General features: G+C 34.0%; 1 protein-coding gene across 8 annotated transcripts in view; it reads right to left on the reverse strand.

The window, feature by feature from the left end:
* The window catches only part of GPATCH8 (G-patch domain containing 8), a 79,413-nt gene that overhangs the window by 49,785 nt on the left and 12,216 nt on the right, over positions 1–17,412 (reverse strand). For 2 of the 8 annotated variants that reach the window (XM_074319692.1, XM_019752270.2), the window contains exons 2-5: positions 10,219–10,293; positions 9,184–9,218; positions 4,437–4,454; positions 2,131–2,203 (exon numbers count right to left, since the gene is read on the reverse strand). Coding sequence is in view for 1 of the 8 variants with exons in the window: in XM_019752268.2 (XP_019607827.2) it covers positions 2,131–2,203; positions 10,219–10,293 (148 nt within the window). In the remaining 7 variants the exon portion in view is untranslated. The remainder of the gene's footprint in view (positions 1–2,130; positions 2,204–4,436; positions 4,455–9,183; positions 9,219–10,218; positions 10,294–17,412) is intronic. The other 6 variants (XM_074319693.1, XM_074319695.1, XM_019752271.2 and 3 more) reach the window with 3 other exon arrangements.

Here is a 17,412-nt window from a genome sequence, read left to right on the forward strand (position 1 = left end):
TACAAAGCCGTGAGCCTAGAAATTCTATGTGGTGATTAGTCTATGCCACACTAAGGTGGCATTATTATTTTCCTAGCGCAACAGGGCTTTCTTCAATGATTATTTTATGGCAAAGGTTTGTTACAAGGAATAAAATCTATCATGAGTTACCTCAATATGCCATAAATGTGGCTAAATTCTAGGTCAAATCGTGTGGGTATTAAAGAAAGAATAATGTAAGAGAAAGCACAATGCCATTTATAAGACAATTAAACTCAGCCCTTAATGTTAGCAATAGAATATAGTTCCATCCTTCTTGAAGTGTGAAGACACTGTACTAGCCTCAATACAGATGGGCTTTGCACAACAATGTGAATTTAACACTACTAAGCTGTATACTTTGAACTGGCTAAGATGGTAATTTTAAGTTGTGTTTTTTATCACAGTTAAAAAAAAAAGATGGGCTTCAAACTTCCCTTGGATTTTAAATGAATAATGAAGTTACTGAGTGCTTATTATATACCTGTTACCATGGAGATGGAGGTAAAATATGGATAAAAACCCAATTCCTCTTTTCAAAGAGCTCAAAGTTTAAAGAGAACCAAAATTCTAAAGTATTCTGCAGATTCTAGTTGTTCTGATGCTTATAATGAAAAATTCTGGGATTCAAACAGATTTGCTAGCCCTGTGGACGTGCCCCCAAATTCTACTACTCCCTTGTGTGCCTGAACTAAGAGGGTAACAACTCACAATGCTTCCAGGCATCTCTGAATAGAAAAGGATGTTTCAAATAGCAGGGAAAGACCAAACCCAGTCTTCAGACTTCCTTTTGAGCAATCACCTCCATTCAATTCAACCCAACACTTATAATCAAACCACTCGGAGAGATTCTGTCAAGAAGTCATTTCTATTTCAGTCCTGATCACCCTCTGTCTCAGACTATTACAAAAACCTGTAGTCTATGCCATACAAATGGCTCTTTATTGTATTTTTTGAGTTGTTTGCAATGAGTTCTTGTGCCACTGGGAAAACAAGTTTAATGATAATCAAATCTTTCTGTCTCCCCCCAAAATACGTTAATGCTTACTAATAGATAATAATTTGAAATATATTTATTAAACATCTCCTTTGTGTCACCACTGAATAGAAATTGTAGAAGTATAACTTAAAAAGCAAGTTTTAAAGGCTGAAACCTCTTGCTTCATGCCCTGTCCTCTTGTATCCCTTAACAGACACACACACACCTGAAATTAAGACTTCCCATTCAAATTATGGAAATCCATTTCGAAAATGCAAAGAGTCAACAGTAGCACACCTCTCCCCAAAGATCCCTTTATAAATGAGGTCCTCTATGACCTGATGTAAAAATACAATGATTCTCATCATTTCTAGGATAGTGTTGACATCTGCAAAGAATGAGTAGCTCTTGAATGTGAGGGAGCTAAAAAATGAATGGAGTTGATTGGTTTCCAACTAGCAAGAACTTGGAAGCAGAAATAATTAGCATTTTGTTTTTATCCAAATGATTAGTATAAAGGGAAAAATTAATGCAATGAAAACTTTAAGTCATACATTTTCCAGCCCATGACCTGAAACTGAGAAATGGCTTCTCTGCTCAGAGCCACAGGAAACCTCTGCTTCCATTTTATGTTTCATATGGGTTAATTTTTCTCTCTACTACTACATGGATTCTGATTGCAGAGAAAAAGAGCCAAGGCAATAACCAGCTTCAAGGAGAATATGGGGCGGGGAGAGTTAAACTCTGCTACTGAATGGTTACCTTTATAATACCAAAGCCACAGTACATCACTAAATGATACAAAGCACACCCTGATACTATGTATTTCTTTTACTCCATCTACCCATCACTTCCATCAAAACAATTTAGAACAGGTTGAGCCATACACAATATGTTTGATTAGAAAGTATTCATGACACAGCAGCTTACTCTTACAAATTATTAGCTTAATAGTAAGTTAAAATACAGTTATAGGAAAAACAAGACTGCCCTGGAGTGGGGGGGAGAAGGGGGAAAAGAACCCAAACACTTCTTTTAAAAGACAACAAATACATTCAGGCACAAGATCTGCATCAGAAACCATTGTTTTCTTTCTTTCTTTTTTTCTTGTTTGATACATTTAAAAAACTTACCTTGAAGAGATTTTCCCAATCCCTGGCCCAGCTTCCACCCATGTTTCTGGAGTAAGCGATGTCCAATATTATCCTAACAGACAGAACAGAGAGACAAACCAAAAATATTCCAATAATATATTCTTCCCTTCCTAGTGACATTTAAAACAGGTGATGAGCAAGAGATAATTCTACATATATGCATGCAAAAAAGGTGCTAATAGTAGGGTAAATGTGCCCAACAAAAGGGGCATTCATGTAAAAGAAATGCTGACTAGTATTTTATATGGAACATAGGGGGTAAGGGTCCTTTCTGATGGTGTGCTGGGCAACTTTTGTACATAACATTTTAAAAAGGAGAAAAAGGGGAAGGGGAAAAGAGGGAAGAATACATTTATGAAGTTTAAAACTAACATTAAAAAAGGCATAAAATCAAGGTACTTATACAATCATATCCACCACCTAGACAGCACCACTTTAAGATTTTTTTAAAGAAAATCTATGTTGTGTTTAGTTATTTTTTTTGTGTCAGGCTTTCATGATACAAAGTAAGTTGTAAGTGTAAGACTGCCCCACCACTAGAAATGAAAACACAATCAGAGCAAAATCCAGGCTAGACTTGATTGGTTTTTATATATATATATAAAAAATTATAAATATTTAACTAGCATGCAGCCAATATTAAACTGAAAAAACAGTGAGGTTAGTAAAACAAGAAATTAAATTGATTAAACAGAAAAATAAAATGAGCTCAAGCACAGACTGAGTGATGCATTTCAACATGTAATCTAACAAAAATGCTAAAATGTTAGAATGAAACAGGCCTAGCAATAAGTTAACAGTAAAGAACCATTAGTGCATGTAGGGGGAAAAAAAAACAATAAACATAATGTCTCATCTTCCTAGGAGCACACTAGAAAAGATATTTCAATGTAAATTGTATGAAAAGACACCAGAAACAACAATTAAATGTCAGCTTTTGTGTATGGATTCAAGATCTTAGAAACGTCTGCAGACCTTTGTCCAATTCTTTGCTTTTTAGAAATACTGTCCAGTATGGAGACAACACTAAATAACCATTAACTGTATCAGGTAAAATGACACTACTTATGCAAAGGAAGACATTTAAAAACTATAAACACAAAGTGATCTATAGGTATTAAAGTGTAATTTGTATTATTAATCTGGTATCACCATTTGAAAATAATCTTAGTTCCTGAAATCAATTTATAAAGCTAACAAAACCATAAATCTCTGTATTGAAATTAAACATCTCCTATTAAACTGCTTTTTATCTTCTAGCTCCATATCAATGATAAAATGCTCTTTGGAGTTATAGAGGAAAGAAAAAAATTATTTTACTGTTATCTTCTTTGACATAAGTTAGAAGAGGAAGATTAAGCCTCTCTCTCCGATGCTGTTTTTTAAAAACAAACAAACAAACAAAAAAAACAAAGGACAATTTCCTTCTACAAGTTTATGACAGCATGCAAACTGGAAAACTGGGCTGAGCAGCTGATTATTTCATTGATGGAGGGGGGAGATGAGGATACTTTTTTAAAAACAAAAATAAGGCAAAAGATAATGAAAAACTTTTTTCTAAAACAAAGGACACTACTGTTTTAAACATATATATACAAAATCATTATGGTGCACAAAAGGTCAGTAGAAATTATTTTTTGCTAGGAACTGAAAGAATTAGAAAATGCTAAGGTTATATGTAATCCCAGGTGATGACTTCCACATTATTAAACATCATAAATACTTAACCCAACAATGTTGCCTCTTCTTCCCTTCTCTCCTTCCAAATGAACTGTCAGGAAAAGCATCCCCTTAACCAGTACTGAGTGCCTAAGTATTTATAAATAAACTTACTGTAAAAAAAAAAAAATAAACAAAAATCTCAATACAAGTAATGTTAACAAAAAATGAAAAGGTAAAGAGGCCTTTATTATACTATGAAAATGAACTTACCTGTACATAAAATCCTTATTTTATATCATAACTCCTACAACTGAATAACTATGGAAAGGACAAAGATAGCAGAATAACTCTAAGATTATATGATTGATTAAATTATTGTTTAATGTTTTAATAGACTAATGTTATAACTATACTTGGCACCGAGATTTAGGGTATTAAACCATGCTGACAAAAATTGCTGCCCCCTTTTTTTTTTTTAAAGAAAACTCAATCTTTGGCTAAGTGGAGATGAGACATTATGCTGACTGTGTTATATTATGAATGCACTAAAATAAACAGACAGATGAAGCAGTATGCTATTTCCAAAAGCAGTGCAAGTGGAGTGAAAGCATTTCCATACGAACCTGGCTTTAAAAACTGGGCTGTCAAAAGAACAGTTAAATGTAACACAAAGTAAGAAACTGTCCATTCACTAATGGTCGTTTTTTTTTTTTTTTTGTCTTGTTTTCAATTCACTGCTTGCAATTAATGTATTTATTAAAGAGTGAAAGCATAAGTAAATTCACGAGTCAAGACCAGCTGAGAGGTTCAAGAGCAGCGTGTTGTGGCTGACAACAGTGAAAGGAAAAGCAAATGTTAAAGGGAAAGGGAGAAAAAAGAAAAATTTAGGGTTATACACATTAGCACCACTTTTACAAAACCACTCAAGATGGCTGTCACCTTCTCAAAAAAGCTACTGATACGAAATGGCAGTGGCACTTCTCTTCTAAAACTTGAGGTGAAAACTGTTCTTTAATTAAATCTACGTTCCCAAGTATGAACAGGGAATGAAATGTCAGGAACTATGTTAAAATTATTAACACACGCTACTCTATGTCCTTGTGATTATAACACAGGCAACAGAAACAAGAGACATATATCCCAGAATGTCTTTCCCTCACCAATCTCCTAGATTAAGCGAATGACTAATACAGAAAATCTGGACCTTTCCTATCATTCCAGACTACCTGCTTTTGGAGGAAAAAAGGCAGCTCTGTGACTCTGCAGAAAGGGCTAGCATTCAGTATGGTCCCTTTTCCTACCAAAAAAAGAAGAAAAAAAGTTTTATAAACATTCATCAAAAATCCAGTGGGTTTAAGGATGATGGGTAACACAAGAAATGCACACCAAACTACCTTATGACAAAGTAAAACAAAGCAGACTTGTCTACCTCTGAAATGACCAAAACGTTCATTGAACTTTCACTGTGAAAGAACAAGAGACCCAATGGCCAGTCTGTGGAAGTAATTAATCTATTCCCTCTGTTTAGGGTTGTGACTTTGCCAATTATTCCCACGGATGTTATTTATAACTGTAAGGAGTAAGCAAGCAGTTTACTGTCCAAACAGGCAATCTAGATATAACAAGGGCAATGAGGACTACCTTTACTTCTAACAATTTACTATTTCAGTCATTATAATAGTGACTAAAATCTTTTAGTTTTTTAATTTTTAAATAAAATATGTAATTTGTGGTTTAATTATAATCTCAAAGAATCAAAAATAAATAGAAAATTATTTCTTTTTTAAGTCTGGTTTATGACTAACAAAGGGGCATGACAGCCTAACAGCCTGTTTATAATTTAAATGCACAATGAAGAACTGCAGGGAAATACTAATTTTAAAATAATCAATAAAGCAACTGAACTTTGCTCATGGGAGGTAGGCAAAAGGCTGGTTTTCCACATGATTCATAAAGAGTTCTCATAATCTAGTTGTTATTCTCTGTGATCAAGACTCCAAAATGGTGGCAGCGTGGCATTTTCTTTGGTTAGGCATCAAGTTCTTAATTCTGGTTAAACCATGAAGCTGAGATGAACCCAAACTTTTTAAACCTAGATTACCTCAGCTGGCTTTTACTCCTCCCTCCCCCATTTCTAAACTTAAATGTATAATAAAAATGCTACATCTTTATCCTTTGTTCCCCTCTATTATATGTGTGAGGATATCATTTTTAAGTAAGATCTTTGAAAGCAAAAAGGTATATTATAAACAACTATCAATATGCTGAAAACACAATACCAGCAAAAAAAAACAAACAAACCCAAAACATTACTGTTTCAGTCATTCCTCAACATTTGTATTTATTATCAAGTAGAAAACTTTCCCTGGACCTGTTCTCTGCTCCATAAAGCTGTGTATCATTCACAGTAACAATGATCATTTTGGCAACAGCACCACCAATCTGTGTAATGGGAGGGAGTCTGCCAAGCCTCAAGAGAAAACTATCCTACAATTATGTCAAGGACTGGATGAATATTAATTCCACATTGAATATTTTTTTAGTTGACAGCCACATTCAATTTATACCATTTAGCTCATAGTCAACAGTGACAAACATGGTTAAGTCTCTTGAGTGGATTGTAAGCTTTGCTGATTGTGTATTATAGACTCTATAAGCAAAAACCAAATGCTACTAAGGTGAACCCATGCAAACAAGTTGTAAAAATTCCCCAAACGAAAAATCTATAGCTTACTACAGATGACACAATGAAGACTAGAGAGAAAAGCCATATAGTAATGCTACACCATTCAGCTCCAAGAAGCACATTATTTATAGTGCAGTCCACATATGGTCACTGCTAAATGTCAAATCAGCAGTCTTACAGAGTTACAGTTTGGAACTAGTGGAGTCCACAGATCTAAACAGATATGTAACAGGACAAAACCCAATTACACATACACTTCTAAATCTCTAGATGAGCAAAGTAAACATCAGCCACAGGAGTTTGAAAACTTACATTAATTTTTAAAACCTGCTCAGTCAACCTGACAACTATAAAGATTGGATTTTAATCAGTCAGGTAGAACAAAGGCCAACTAATGATTGATGGGTAGTTTTACTTCCAACTGCAACAATGACAGCATATTTAAAGTTTATGATGCAGGCATTTTGACTTATGTATAGCTTATAATCACTCTCCTGCCTGATTTCTCATCTTCTTTCTATGGTAAAGGTCATAAAGGACCACATATCCTACCTAAATCACATCAACCTCTTCTTGCAACTATGGTGGAATCCTTGACTGAGCTACCTATGGCTTTAGGTTAAGTTTTATTTGTTTTTTAAATATTTTATCTTTAAGTATGTGGAGGTCATAATTATTATAGCTGGGATCTAAAAATCTCATAAAGCAATAACTTAAAATTCAAGTTCTAAAAAGCTTTTTGTAATAAAGGTAAAATGTTAACACTTTCTCTTTAATTCATATAATCAAGTTGTGTAGTGATTCTTCCATAATTTTCTTAGAATGGTGTTTTATTCTTAACCAGAAATTTTACTGAAAGGTATCTGGTTGGTTGAAATAAAGTGGGGGAAATTAAACTTTATACTAAAGATTATGAAATACTTTACAAATGCTCGATTTTGACATGTTTTCAGTATTTCCTCACTGAAACTGAAATACCTGTGTCATCTCACTAACAAATCTAAGCTTCTGAAGTTTACTAAAAGCATAATGCATTATTGCATCTTTGTATCTCATTTCCCATCTTGCTGGTTTGCAACAAATTTACCCTATTACAAAACATAAAGACCTTAATCCTATACTCACAATAACCCTTCACACAGGCATATTCTTGGCACAAACCTGTGCAGAGAATTCCACGGTTACCAGCTGCTGCAGATTACCTTTGTTAAAAAAAAAAATGACTAGACCTTTAGCTCCTGCAATGATCTGTAGACTCCCAAAGCTGCATATTTCCAGCCACTTTTGAGTTGCATGCTGTAGCAAAACAGTCAGCACCTCTCAATAGATATTGCTGCAGAGAAAGATTTTAATTCAGCAGAGACTCTTTCTGTGTGTTAGAAGCAACCATTTCCCCCCTAAGACCAAGACAGCTCAATATAGCCGGTCAGTCATATAACTAATATATACTTATTAGGTGGGCATTCCTTAGGTTATAAAGCACTTCTTTTTTGGCGGGCAGGGGGGTAACCACACTGTCTACATTAATGCCAATCATTTTAGGAGTTTCTTTAAAAACTTCAAATTTATACCCAAATGGTTTGGTAACAGAAATAAAATCCCTCCTATATTTTGTGTCCCACTTCTAACATAATATAGACTATGAAGCTCCTCTTCCTCACACCTAAATTACCACAACACAAATAATGCACATATTTATGTATTTCGGGAGTGAATTTATATTAGAAGTATAATTTATTAATATATATATATATGAACATACACTTATTTATTAAAAATTAAATATCCAGTCTGAGTGCTGTATCATTTGCTATTTTTAAGTGGAGAAGACATTATTTGATAAATAAGGCATTTCTCAATTCCACTCCTACTAACTGATTTACTCAACAATAATTATTCAGTCAGACTGTCTTCTGATAGCGTTCTCCCTGTATATGTGCTGAAAAAATCCTGGACAGTGTGAGAGGGAAAAACACTACTAGTCTCACATGCCAAAGGAATGAATGTTCTAAAAACCTTAAAATGTAGCCATAAAGAAGGCTTAAAAAATGTTAAATATCATTTAATTTACTGCTTTTAAAAAATCTTTCTTGAGTATAGTGATAATGACTAGGCTGCAAATGTAGTCTAATTAAATTTCCTGCAACTATTGAGTCAGAGTACCGACAAGAATTATAGCTGTATAAGAATATTAACCAACCGTGTACCTTGTAGAATATGGTACTTGGGCCTTCTGACAGCTATCTGTTCTTAAACTCTGACCCAAAGAAACATTTAAATTAAAATAGAAAAATGAAATTATTTTTCAAGTACAAAATACTAATCTAGCTAGCCTACAGATTTCATTGTAAAATTCTGCCTTGTGACAGTTCCCAAGATGATATAGAACAAGGCAAAAACTTCATTGATTTTTAACTGAGCAAAGTGGGCTTGGCATTTTATCCTTAAGTCAAAACACAAGACTGGGTTTTCAGTACATCAGATGTGAATTCTCCCTCTGCAGCATTATCACATGCGTCATCAATTACTGCCATGCCTAAGTCTAGCATCATGCCAGCACATTAAGACAGAAGGTACTATATGCAGTGTTCACTGGACCAGAAGAACAGAAATAAGAAGGGGAGGTGGGGGAGAAAGAAACCCTAGAGAAGAAATTAAAAAAAGGCAGACCGTGCAATACAAACCAGATCATGGCTGCTTAGCTAATATGGGCCAACTGCTGTGGAAGAAAAATGTCGAACACCCCAAGTTGTGTAAATTTCTGTAAACATCTAAACACACACACAAACACACAACACCAACCTAATTAGGAACATAAATATATGTTGATCCTTTACTATGTTACAGATTTGAAAACAAAAGTTAAAGTTAAAATATCTGTGCTCTAAATTGCCTTTTTTTCCTGAAGGAGGAGAAGCAGCTAGTGTTTCTTAAAGGGAAAGGGGGACGTCTTAACTGTTATAAAGATTAAGATTCCCTTTGATCATTTTTCACTCAAGTGGAAATAATTCACTGAAACCCTTATGAAATATGTACACTTAAGCACAAATATTAAATACTGACAATACTGACAAGTTTAGACATTTTTAACAATGGACTCTGCAACTTGAAAATAAAGGGCTTCTCAAAATAAAAACAATGTTCAAAAATTAAGATTAAAAAAAATTAAGTCAGGAAAATAAATCTCCTTGTTCTACTGATTTGTATCAATATCCAAAACTAAGCTGTATAAAGAGATAGAATCAATTTTTGACAAAACCCAGACATCTCTTAAGTTACAGAAACCAATTTTGTCATATTCCACAAGAGTCTGGTAAATGAAGTGTATAGTCCTTAACTATTCCTAATGGAACATTACATGATTGTCTTGCCCAAGAAAGGTGAATCTTTTAAAGGATCAAAATACATTTTACTCCTTTGTTCAATTTACAAAAACACTAAACTTTTAACTTGCTATCTTTAATAGAATATCAGTATGGGCCAAAATGATATTTTTCCATGAAAATTCTAAATTGTTCCTAGATTTTTCAGACTGATATCCCAACATATTAAATATTAGATTATATCCCAAACTCTATTTGATTACTGTCAGGCATGCAAGAAAACAGCTCTAAACTGTACTATGTTATTAATAAGTTTAACTTCATTCACATCAAATGTCACACGAACGCTACCTAACTAACTAGCTCTGACCCAAAATTAAGCACTGATCATCTTACCGATTCAATAGGCTTGTCAAGTGATGCTTGTTCGATTTCCAAATGTCCCTCTTCATACTGATCAAAGTGATTACCCTGAAAAAATAAGACTATAGTTATTTTTTCAAAAGAAATACCAAAATTACCAATAACCTAATCAAACTGGGAGTTATTTTTAACTTTTCATTCTTTTATAGTAAGTAGACAATCAAACTGTGCCACAAATATAGACTTTTTAGAAATCTAAAACAATTAGAAGTCTAGGTCTAGTAATATGATCTCTACTTCCTATGACTAGCATTGAAATTGCTAACTAAAATATTACCAACCATTTGAGTTTTCAACTTTCTTAGACTGACTACATTAGGAAGACTTACAAAGGGTGTATTGTTTTACTTTTCATAAACAATCCTGTACCAAAGAAAATAAGTTATAGTAATAGGAGAATGCAAATGAAATCTATATAATACTGTCCAATGTTGGTAACATTGCTTTTAACTAAAACTGCTAAAATATTCAACTTTAAATTATCAAGAGCTAACTCCTCTAAGTTTCAAGGAATTCAAAAACACAATCTTTTGACACAGTATCCCAAATGCAGCTATTCCTCAAATGATCTGCCAAGAGAGATAAACATGCCTGTATAATGCCATATTTGACCATAATCAGGCAAGCTGTCACTGCAACTAGAATGTTCTCTATCATGGTTTTCTCTGATCTCTCTTCTCCATTAGAAAGAAGAGCTAGTAATTTGGTTTTAAATCAGAGTATCAATTTCTCTGGTTCCCTTCTTGTTACAAAGTAGAAGGCATGAGGATTTGTGAGTCCTGAATTGATCTAAGTGAAAAGACTAAAGACTTCAGTCTAGCCTAAACTAATTCAGTTTGTGGAATGCTAGACAACTTGATTGTTAATCTAACAAAAAGATACTTTGTTTTCTCAAGGTAAACTTTTAGTTGAATAAATAAAACTTAACAATAGAGAGACCTAACATATAATTTGCTACACTGTATCATAAATACATGTTTACTGTTTCTCTGACCATACTGCAAAGTCATCAAGGACAAGAACTGAGTCTTGTTTACCTCTTACAACCCTAAAAATTTAATATGGTAGCTGAATAATTAGGGGCTAAAATTGTGTGGTAGTGAGGAGAGAGTTCCGGAACTAGATAGTGGAGGTGATAAAGGTCATGAAATATTATCAATGTACTTAATGCCACTGAACTGTACACTTTAAAATAGTTAAAATGGTAAATTTCGTGTTATGTATATTTTACCACTATAAAAATAATAAAAATAAAACTGTATGGTAGTCTTCCCAAAAGACGAAAGGAATAACAGGAACATGTTTTTCAAAGACAAAAAAAGCAAATCTTAAAAATGGAATAGGATTGAAGAGTAGGTATTCCAAGACCAAGGAAAAGCAATCATCAACAAATACTAAAAAGTGAAAAAACTGCTATGGATCCTGAAAGTCTGTCTTAATTTAACCTCCAATATTTTGTTAAGTGATCTCTTTAAAATAACACCTGCCTCTTGGCATTTTAACTTCTACTGCAACATCTGAAAGATTAGCAGTTACTTAAAAGGTATTAATTTCAAGTACTTCTAAATTCCTAAATAATAAACATTCAAATACTTAGATGAACTTAAACTTCACAATAATATAGAACACCAATACCAATCAAATCTCATAATTCTCTTTTACCCTACAGCTCTGTATGATTTAATTTAAAAAAAACCTCATCCTACCACCAGTTGGGTACTACTTTTTAATTAAGGCTTTATAAAGTATTTAATTTAGGACAACCATGTTTTAAATCAAAAGAGAATCGTCCCAAAGATTATCAATATCAAAGATGATATAATAAAAGCACGAACACTTACTTGTCTCTTAGGCACTCAATTCTCTAAGAGTTAACTTCTAATACCAGCTTCTTATGTGTTTCTAGAGTTGTCTATGCATGCTTTTTATTTTATTTAAAAATCTATCATACAGTAATACTGACTTTTATTTTGATATGCAGTTCTATGAATTTTAACACAGAGATTCCTGTAACCACCACTATAATGTGTTTTGAGACATGATTTAAACTTTTGCAATGCTTAAAAAATATTTTTTTTGGGGGGGAGATATACAAATACTGACTTTTCCCTCCTTTTTTCATTAAAAATAAAGTATAAATAAGATACAGTGAAATTCACTCATTCTGGTGCATAGTTCAAGTTTTAACAAAATGTATCATAGTATAGCCACCACCACAATAAGAAACATCTACCAACAAAAAAGTACTTTTCATGTAAGAAAAATTATCAATATATCTTCCATCTCAGTTCTTTAAACCAGTTATCACCAATTCTAGGTACTGTTTTTATTGCTATTTTGCTGTATGACCTCATACAAATCATATTATATTTCTCATCCATTGTGTATTCATTTATAAAATGCAGAACTTGAACTAGGAACTCTCTTATGTCATTTCTTGGTCTAAAATTCCAGGAATTTGCAGATTTAAACTGAATTAAATTTACCCTACAGAAAAGGGTTAATTGACTAATTTAAAATTTGTCAATATAAAAACATAAATGCCATCAATTCCCACAAAAGCAAAATGTGAACCATAACGAGCATAATCTTTGGTGGTGAAGCATAAAATATATTTCACCTACCACCAAAATAAATGTAGCCTTAATCCAATGACATGAAAACCAACTAAAAAGCAAACAAAAAAACTAGGTGACTTTGGGTTTGGTGATGACTTTTTAGATCAGCACCACAGGTATGATCCATGAAAGAAATAACTGACAAACTGGACTTTATTAAAATTTAAAACTTCTGTTTTGTGAAAGACACTGTCAAGAGAATGAGAAGACAAGCAACAGACTGGGAGAAAATATTTGCAAAAGACACATCTGATAAAGGGCTATTATCCAAAAAAACCAAAAACATATACACACACACACACACACACACACACACACACATATATAAAACCTTTTTAAAATTAAAAATTGGACAAAGATCTGAAATGACACTTCGCCAAAGATATATAGATGGCAAATCAGTATGTGAAAAGATGCTCAACACCATATATCATCAGGGAATTGCAAATTAAAACAAAATACCACTACCATATTAAAATGGCTAAACTCCAAAACACTGACAATGCCAAATGCTGAGAAGGATGTGGGCGCAACAGGGACTCTCATTCATTGCTGGTGGGAAGGCAAAATAGTATAGCCACTTTGGAAAACAGTTTGGGGAGTTTCTTACAAAACTAAACATACTCTTACCATCTGACCAAGCAACTGCATTCCTTGGTATTTACCCAAATGTGTTAAAAACTTAATGTCTACACCTGCACACAATGTTTACAGCAGCTTTATTCATAATTGCTAAAACTTGGAAGCAACTGAGATGTCTTTCAATAGATGAATAGATTAACTGTGGTACATCCATACAATGGGAGTATTATTCAGCACTACAAAGAAATGAGCTATCAAGCCACAAAAAGACATTGGTTCCTCCATGTGAAAGCCAAAATGAAAAGGTAACATACTGTATAATTCCAAATATATAACATTCTGGAAAAGGCAAAGCTATGGAACTGGGGGAAAAAAAAAACCAGTGGTTGCCAGCATAGGAGGAGTGGGGGTGGTGGCGAATACAGGAGATTTTTAGAGCAGTGAAGTTATTCTGTATGATACTATATTGGTGGATACATGTCAGTATACTCCATTTGTCAAAACACACAGAACTACACCAAGAGTGAACCCTAATGTAAACTAGAACCTGGGTTGATAATGATAATGTCAGTGCTGGTTGTCTCTTGTAACAAATGTGCCACTCTGGTGTGAAATGTTGATGGTGGGGAGGTTATGTGTGTGAAGGAGAAAATGGATATATGGGAACTCTCTACTTTCAGCTTAACTTTGATGTGAATCTAAAACTGCTCTAAAAAATAAAGTCTACATAGTTTTAAAAAAGTAAACAAAGCGGCAGCCAGGTGGCTCAGCTGGTTAGAGCGTGAGCTCTCAACAACAGGGTTGCTGGTTCGATTCCCACATGGGCCAGTGAGTTGCACCCTCCACAACTAGATTTAAGGCAATGAGCTGCCACTGAGCTGCCGGAGGGGCAGGCGGATGGCTCAGTTGGTTAGAGCGTGAGCTCTCAACAACAAAGTTGCCAGTTCAATTCCCGCATGGGATGGTGGGCTGCGCCCCCTGCAACTAAAGATTGAAAATGGCAACTGGACTTGAAGCTGAACTGCGCCCTTCACAAATAGATTGAAGGACAATGACTTGGAGCTGATGGGCCCTGGAGAAATACACTGTTCCCCAATATTCCCCATTAAAAAAAAAACACAAAACAGTAAGCAACAAAAAGAGAATGCTAGTAATTTGCGTAAACCCATATATTTCTAAAGCATTTTTCATTCCTAAAGCATTGCTTTCATTTTACACTTTACTACAAAATTGTAAAATTGATAACAATGATTGTCTCTAAAAAATGTAACAGAAAGGTAGGGCTTTCTTTCACTTTGTTAACAATGTAGCCTTAACATTTAACAATATCCACTTTTATATTTGTACTACTTATTTTTAGTAATACATTTTCATAAAGGGAGACACAATGTTCTAAGACATTATAAAGACATAGTTAGCAGCAGGTTTCCTCTCCAGTGATAAGACTACTGGATTCAGTAACATACCTACGTATAAGATTAAAGTTCTCCCTATAAATTCAGTCTAAGAAAATATCTGGAGGAAAGTCTTTTACAAAACCACCCTTTATGGGCATAATTTGTGAACAGTGCAAATCACCTTAAAAAGATTGAAAAAATTAGGGGGCAAGAGCAAGGATGTAGAAGTACCGTGTCTTTACAGTGGTTAACTTAAAAAAAATAATCGTCTTGTATGAACCAACCTCTTCTCTTTTTATTTACATTAAAGGACGTTAGTCTAAACCAATATATAATATTCACTAATTTTCTGCCATCTACTAGGAACTGTTCTGGCACAGGACATATAGTGAAGAAAGAATACCTGGACTTATACACTGAAACCTATGTAACTTTACTAATAATTGTCACCCCAATAAATTTCAATTAAAAAAAAAAAGAAAGGAATACCTGGACTTAAGGAATATGCCTCATAAAGGAGGAGACAGGTAAACAACGATTACAGTAAGATAAATGCCATGACAGAGGTGTAAACGAAAAGCTGAGGGAGTCCAGACTAGAAGCGTTAGGCAAGACTTCCAAGTGGGAGTGGCCTTGCTCTTAGCCAGGTGCCGTGGAGGAGTGTGGGAGTGCTGCGGAAGCAGAAGGGTACAAGGGTGACTTTATGGGGCACAGGACTTATTCGCTATGATTTACTCTATGTGCAGCTAGTAGAGTGGTATATATAGGATTTAACAAAGGGGAAAGTTGATTGAGAAGATCAAAGACAATGGATATTTGGAGGCAACTGCCTCAAAGATTAAATAGCTCTTTCCTCAAAGAAAGAGGAGTTAGAACTATATTTGTTGGCCATTAAGGTGGTCAAAGAACATAAACTCTGCCTCTTTCTTTAACCAAAATAAGTGAGCAGTCCTTGGTTTTCCCTGAACTAGATCATTTAAAGCAAATCTGTTTTTTCCTATAGGAACAACATTAAATTTCAGATTCATGCTCCTAATAAAGGCTTTCATATCAAATAAGTCATAAGTGTACCTAACAATGTCACAAACACAAATGTACAAGTCAAACTGTTTGCTTTAAAAAGATTAAATATTTATAGGGTAGCCAGTTAGCTCAGTTGGTTAGAGCACGATGCTAATAACACCAAGGCTGCCGGTTCAATCCCTGCACAGGCAACGGTGAGCTGCGCCCTCCTTAAAAAAAAAATTAGACCCAGGGTCCCGCTGTGCTATAGAGCATATATAGATACCTAGGGTAAATGGAAATATTTATTAAATTAGACCCAAAATTAATGACAATTATAACATTAAACAAATTGTTGTACTTTAAAAGTTTTTAGAAACTGTCACAGCCAAGAAGGTCTAAAGAGACATGACAACTAAATGTAATGTAGTATTCTGTATGGGATCCTGGAACAGAAAAAGGACATTAGGGGAATATTAAGGCTATCTGAATAAAGGTACAGACTTTAGTGAATAGTAATTTATCAATACTGCTTCATTAGTATGGTAACAAATGTGCCATACTAAGATGTTAATAATAGGGAAAACTGAGTACAAAATACTGTGTTTCCCCGAAAATAAGACTTAGCCGGACCATCAGCTCTAATGCATCTTTTGCAGCAAAAATATAAGACCCGGTATATTATATTATACAATATTATATTATGTTATATTATATTTTACCCGGTCTTATATTAAAATAAGGCCGCATCTTATATTAATTTTTGCTCCAAAAGACGCATTGAAGCTGATTGTCCGGCCAGGTCTTATTTTCGGGGAAACACGGTATATGAGGTATACGTATATGGGAACTCTGTACTATCTTAGCAATGTTTCTGTAAATCTAAAACTGTCCTAAAATAAAAGATTTGTTTAAAATAAAAGTTTTGGGACGGGTTAATGCCACTCCATACATGGGCATGTACATCTTCTTTAAGCTTTATAAAATACCTTTCAGAAACCTTATCCTAAAAAGCTTGTGAGGTGCTCAACACAGCAGGTCCTGGAATAACATCATTTCATTCAGCCATTTGTTACAACGTTGTAAGAACTTAACTGTTGTTTATATCAATTAGCCTACGGTAAACTGGTTTCCTTATAAGTTGCTGCGCTTAAAGTCAAAGAACCTATAGATGTTGTTAAGTGAGGACTTAATCGTACAGGATTCGGCAATCAGTTGAATGTAGGGGATTTTTTACCATTACTATTTTACAAATACAAAAACTAATACAGAGATTGTCACAAGTTCACAAAGGCTTCTTAGTGCCATATTCCTACCACTGTATTACATTACATAAAACCCAAAGATTAAAAAAAAAATCACCTTGCCTCCATAATTCTGAAACAATATTCTCTATAGAAAGCAGAGTTAATCAAAACCTTCTAGTTACCACAAAAGACATGGACCGACTGGAACTGTTATAGGTGAGAGGAGACAAAGAATAACTAAATGCAATCAATGTGGAATCCCGGATGGGATCCTGGAACAGAAAAAGGACATTAATGGAAAAAGTGGTAAAACTCAAATAA

The sequence above is a fragment of the Rhinolophus sinicus genome, linkage group LG15 (assembly GCF_036562045.2).
Source record: "Rhinolophus sinicus isolate RSC01 linkage group LG15, ASM3656204v1, whole genome shotgun sequence".
Taxonomy (NCBI): Eukaryota; Metazoa; Chordata; class Mammalia; order Chiroptera; family Rhinolophidae; genus Rhinolophus; species Rhinolophus sinicus.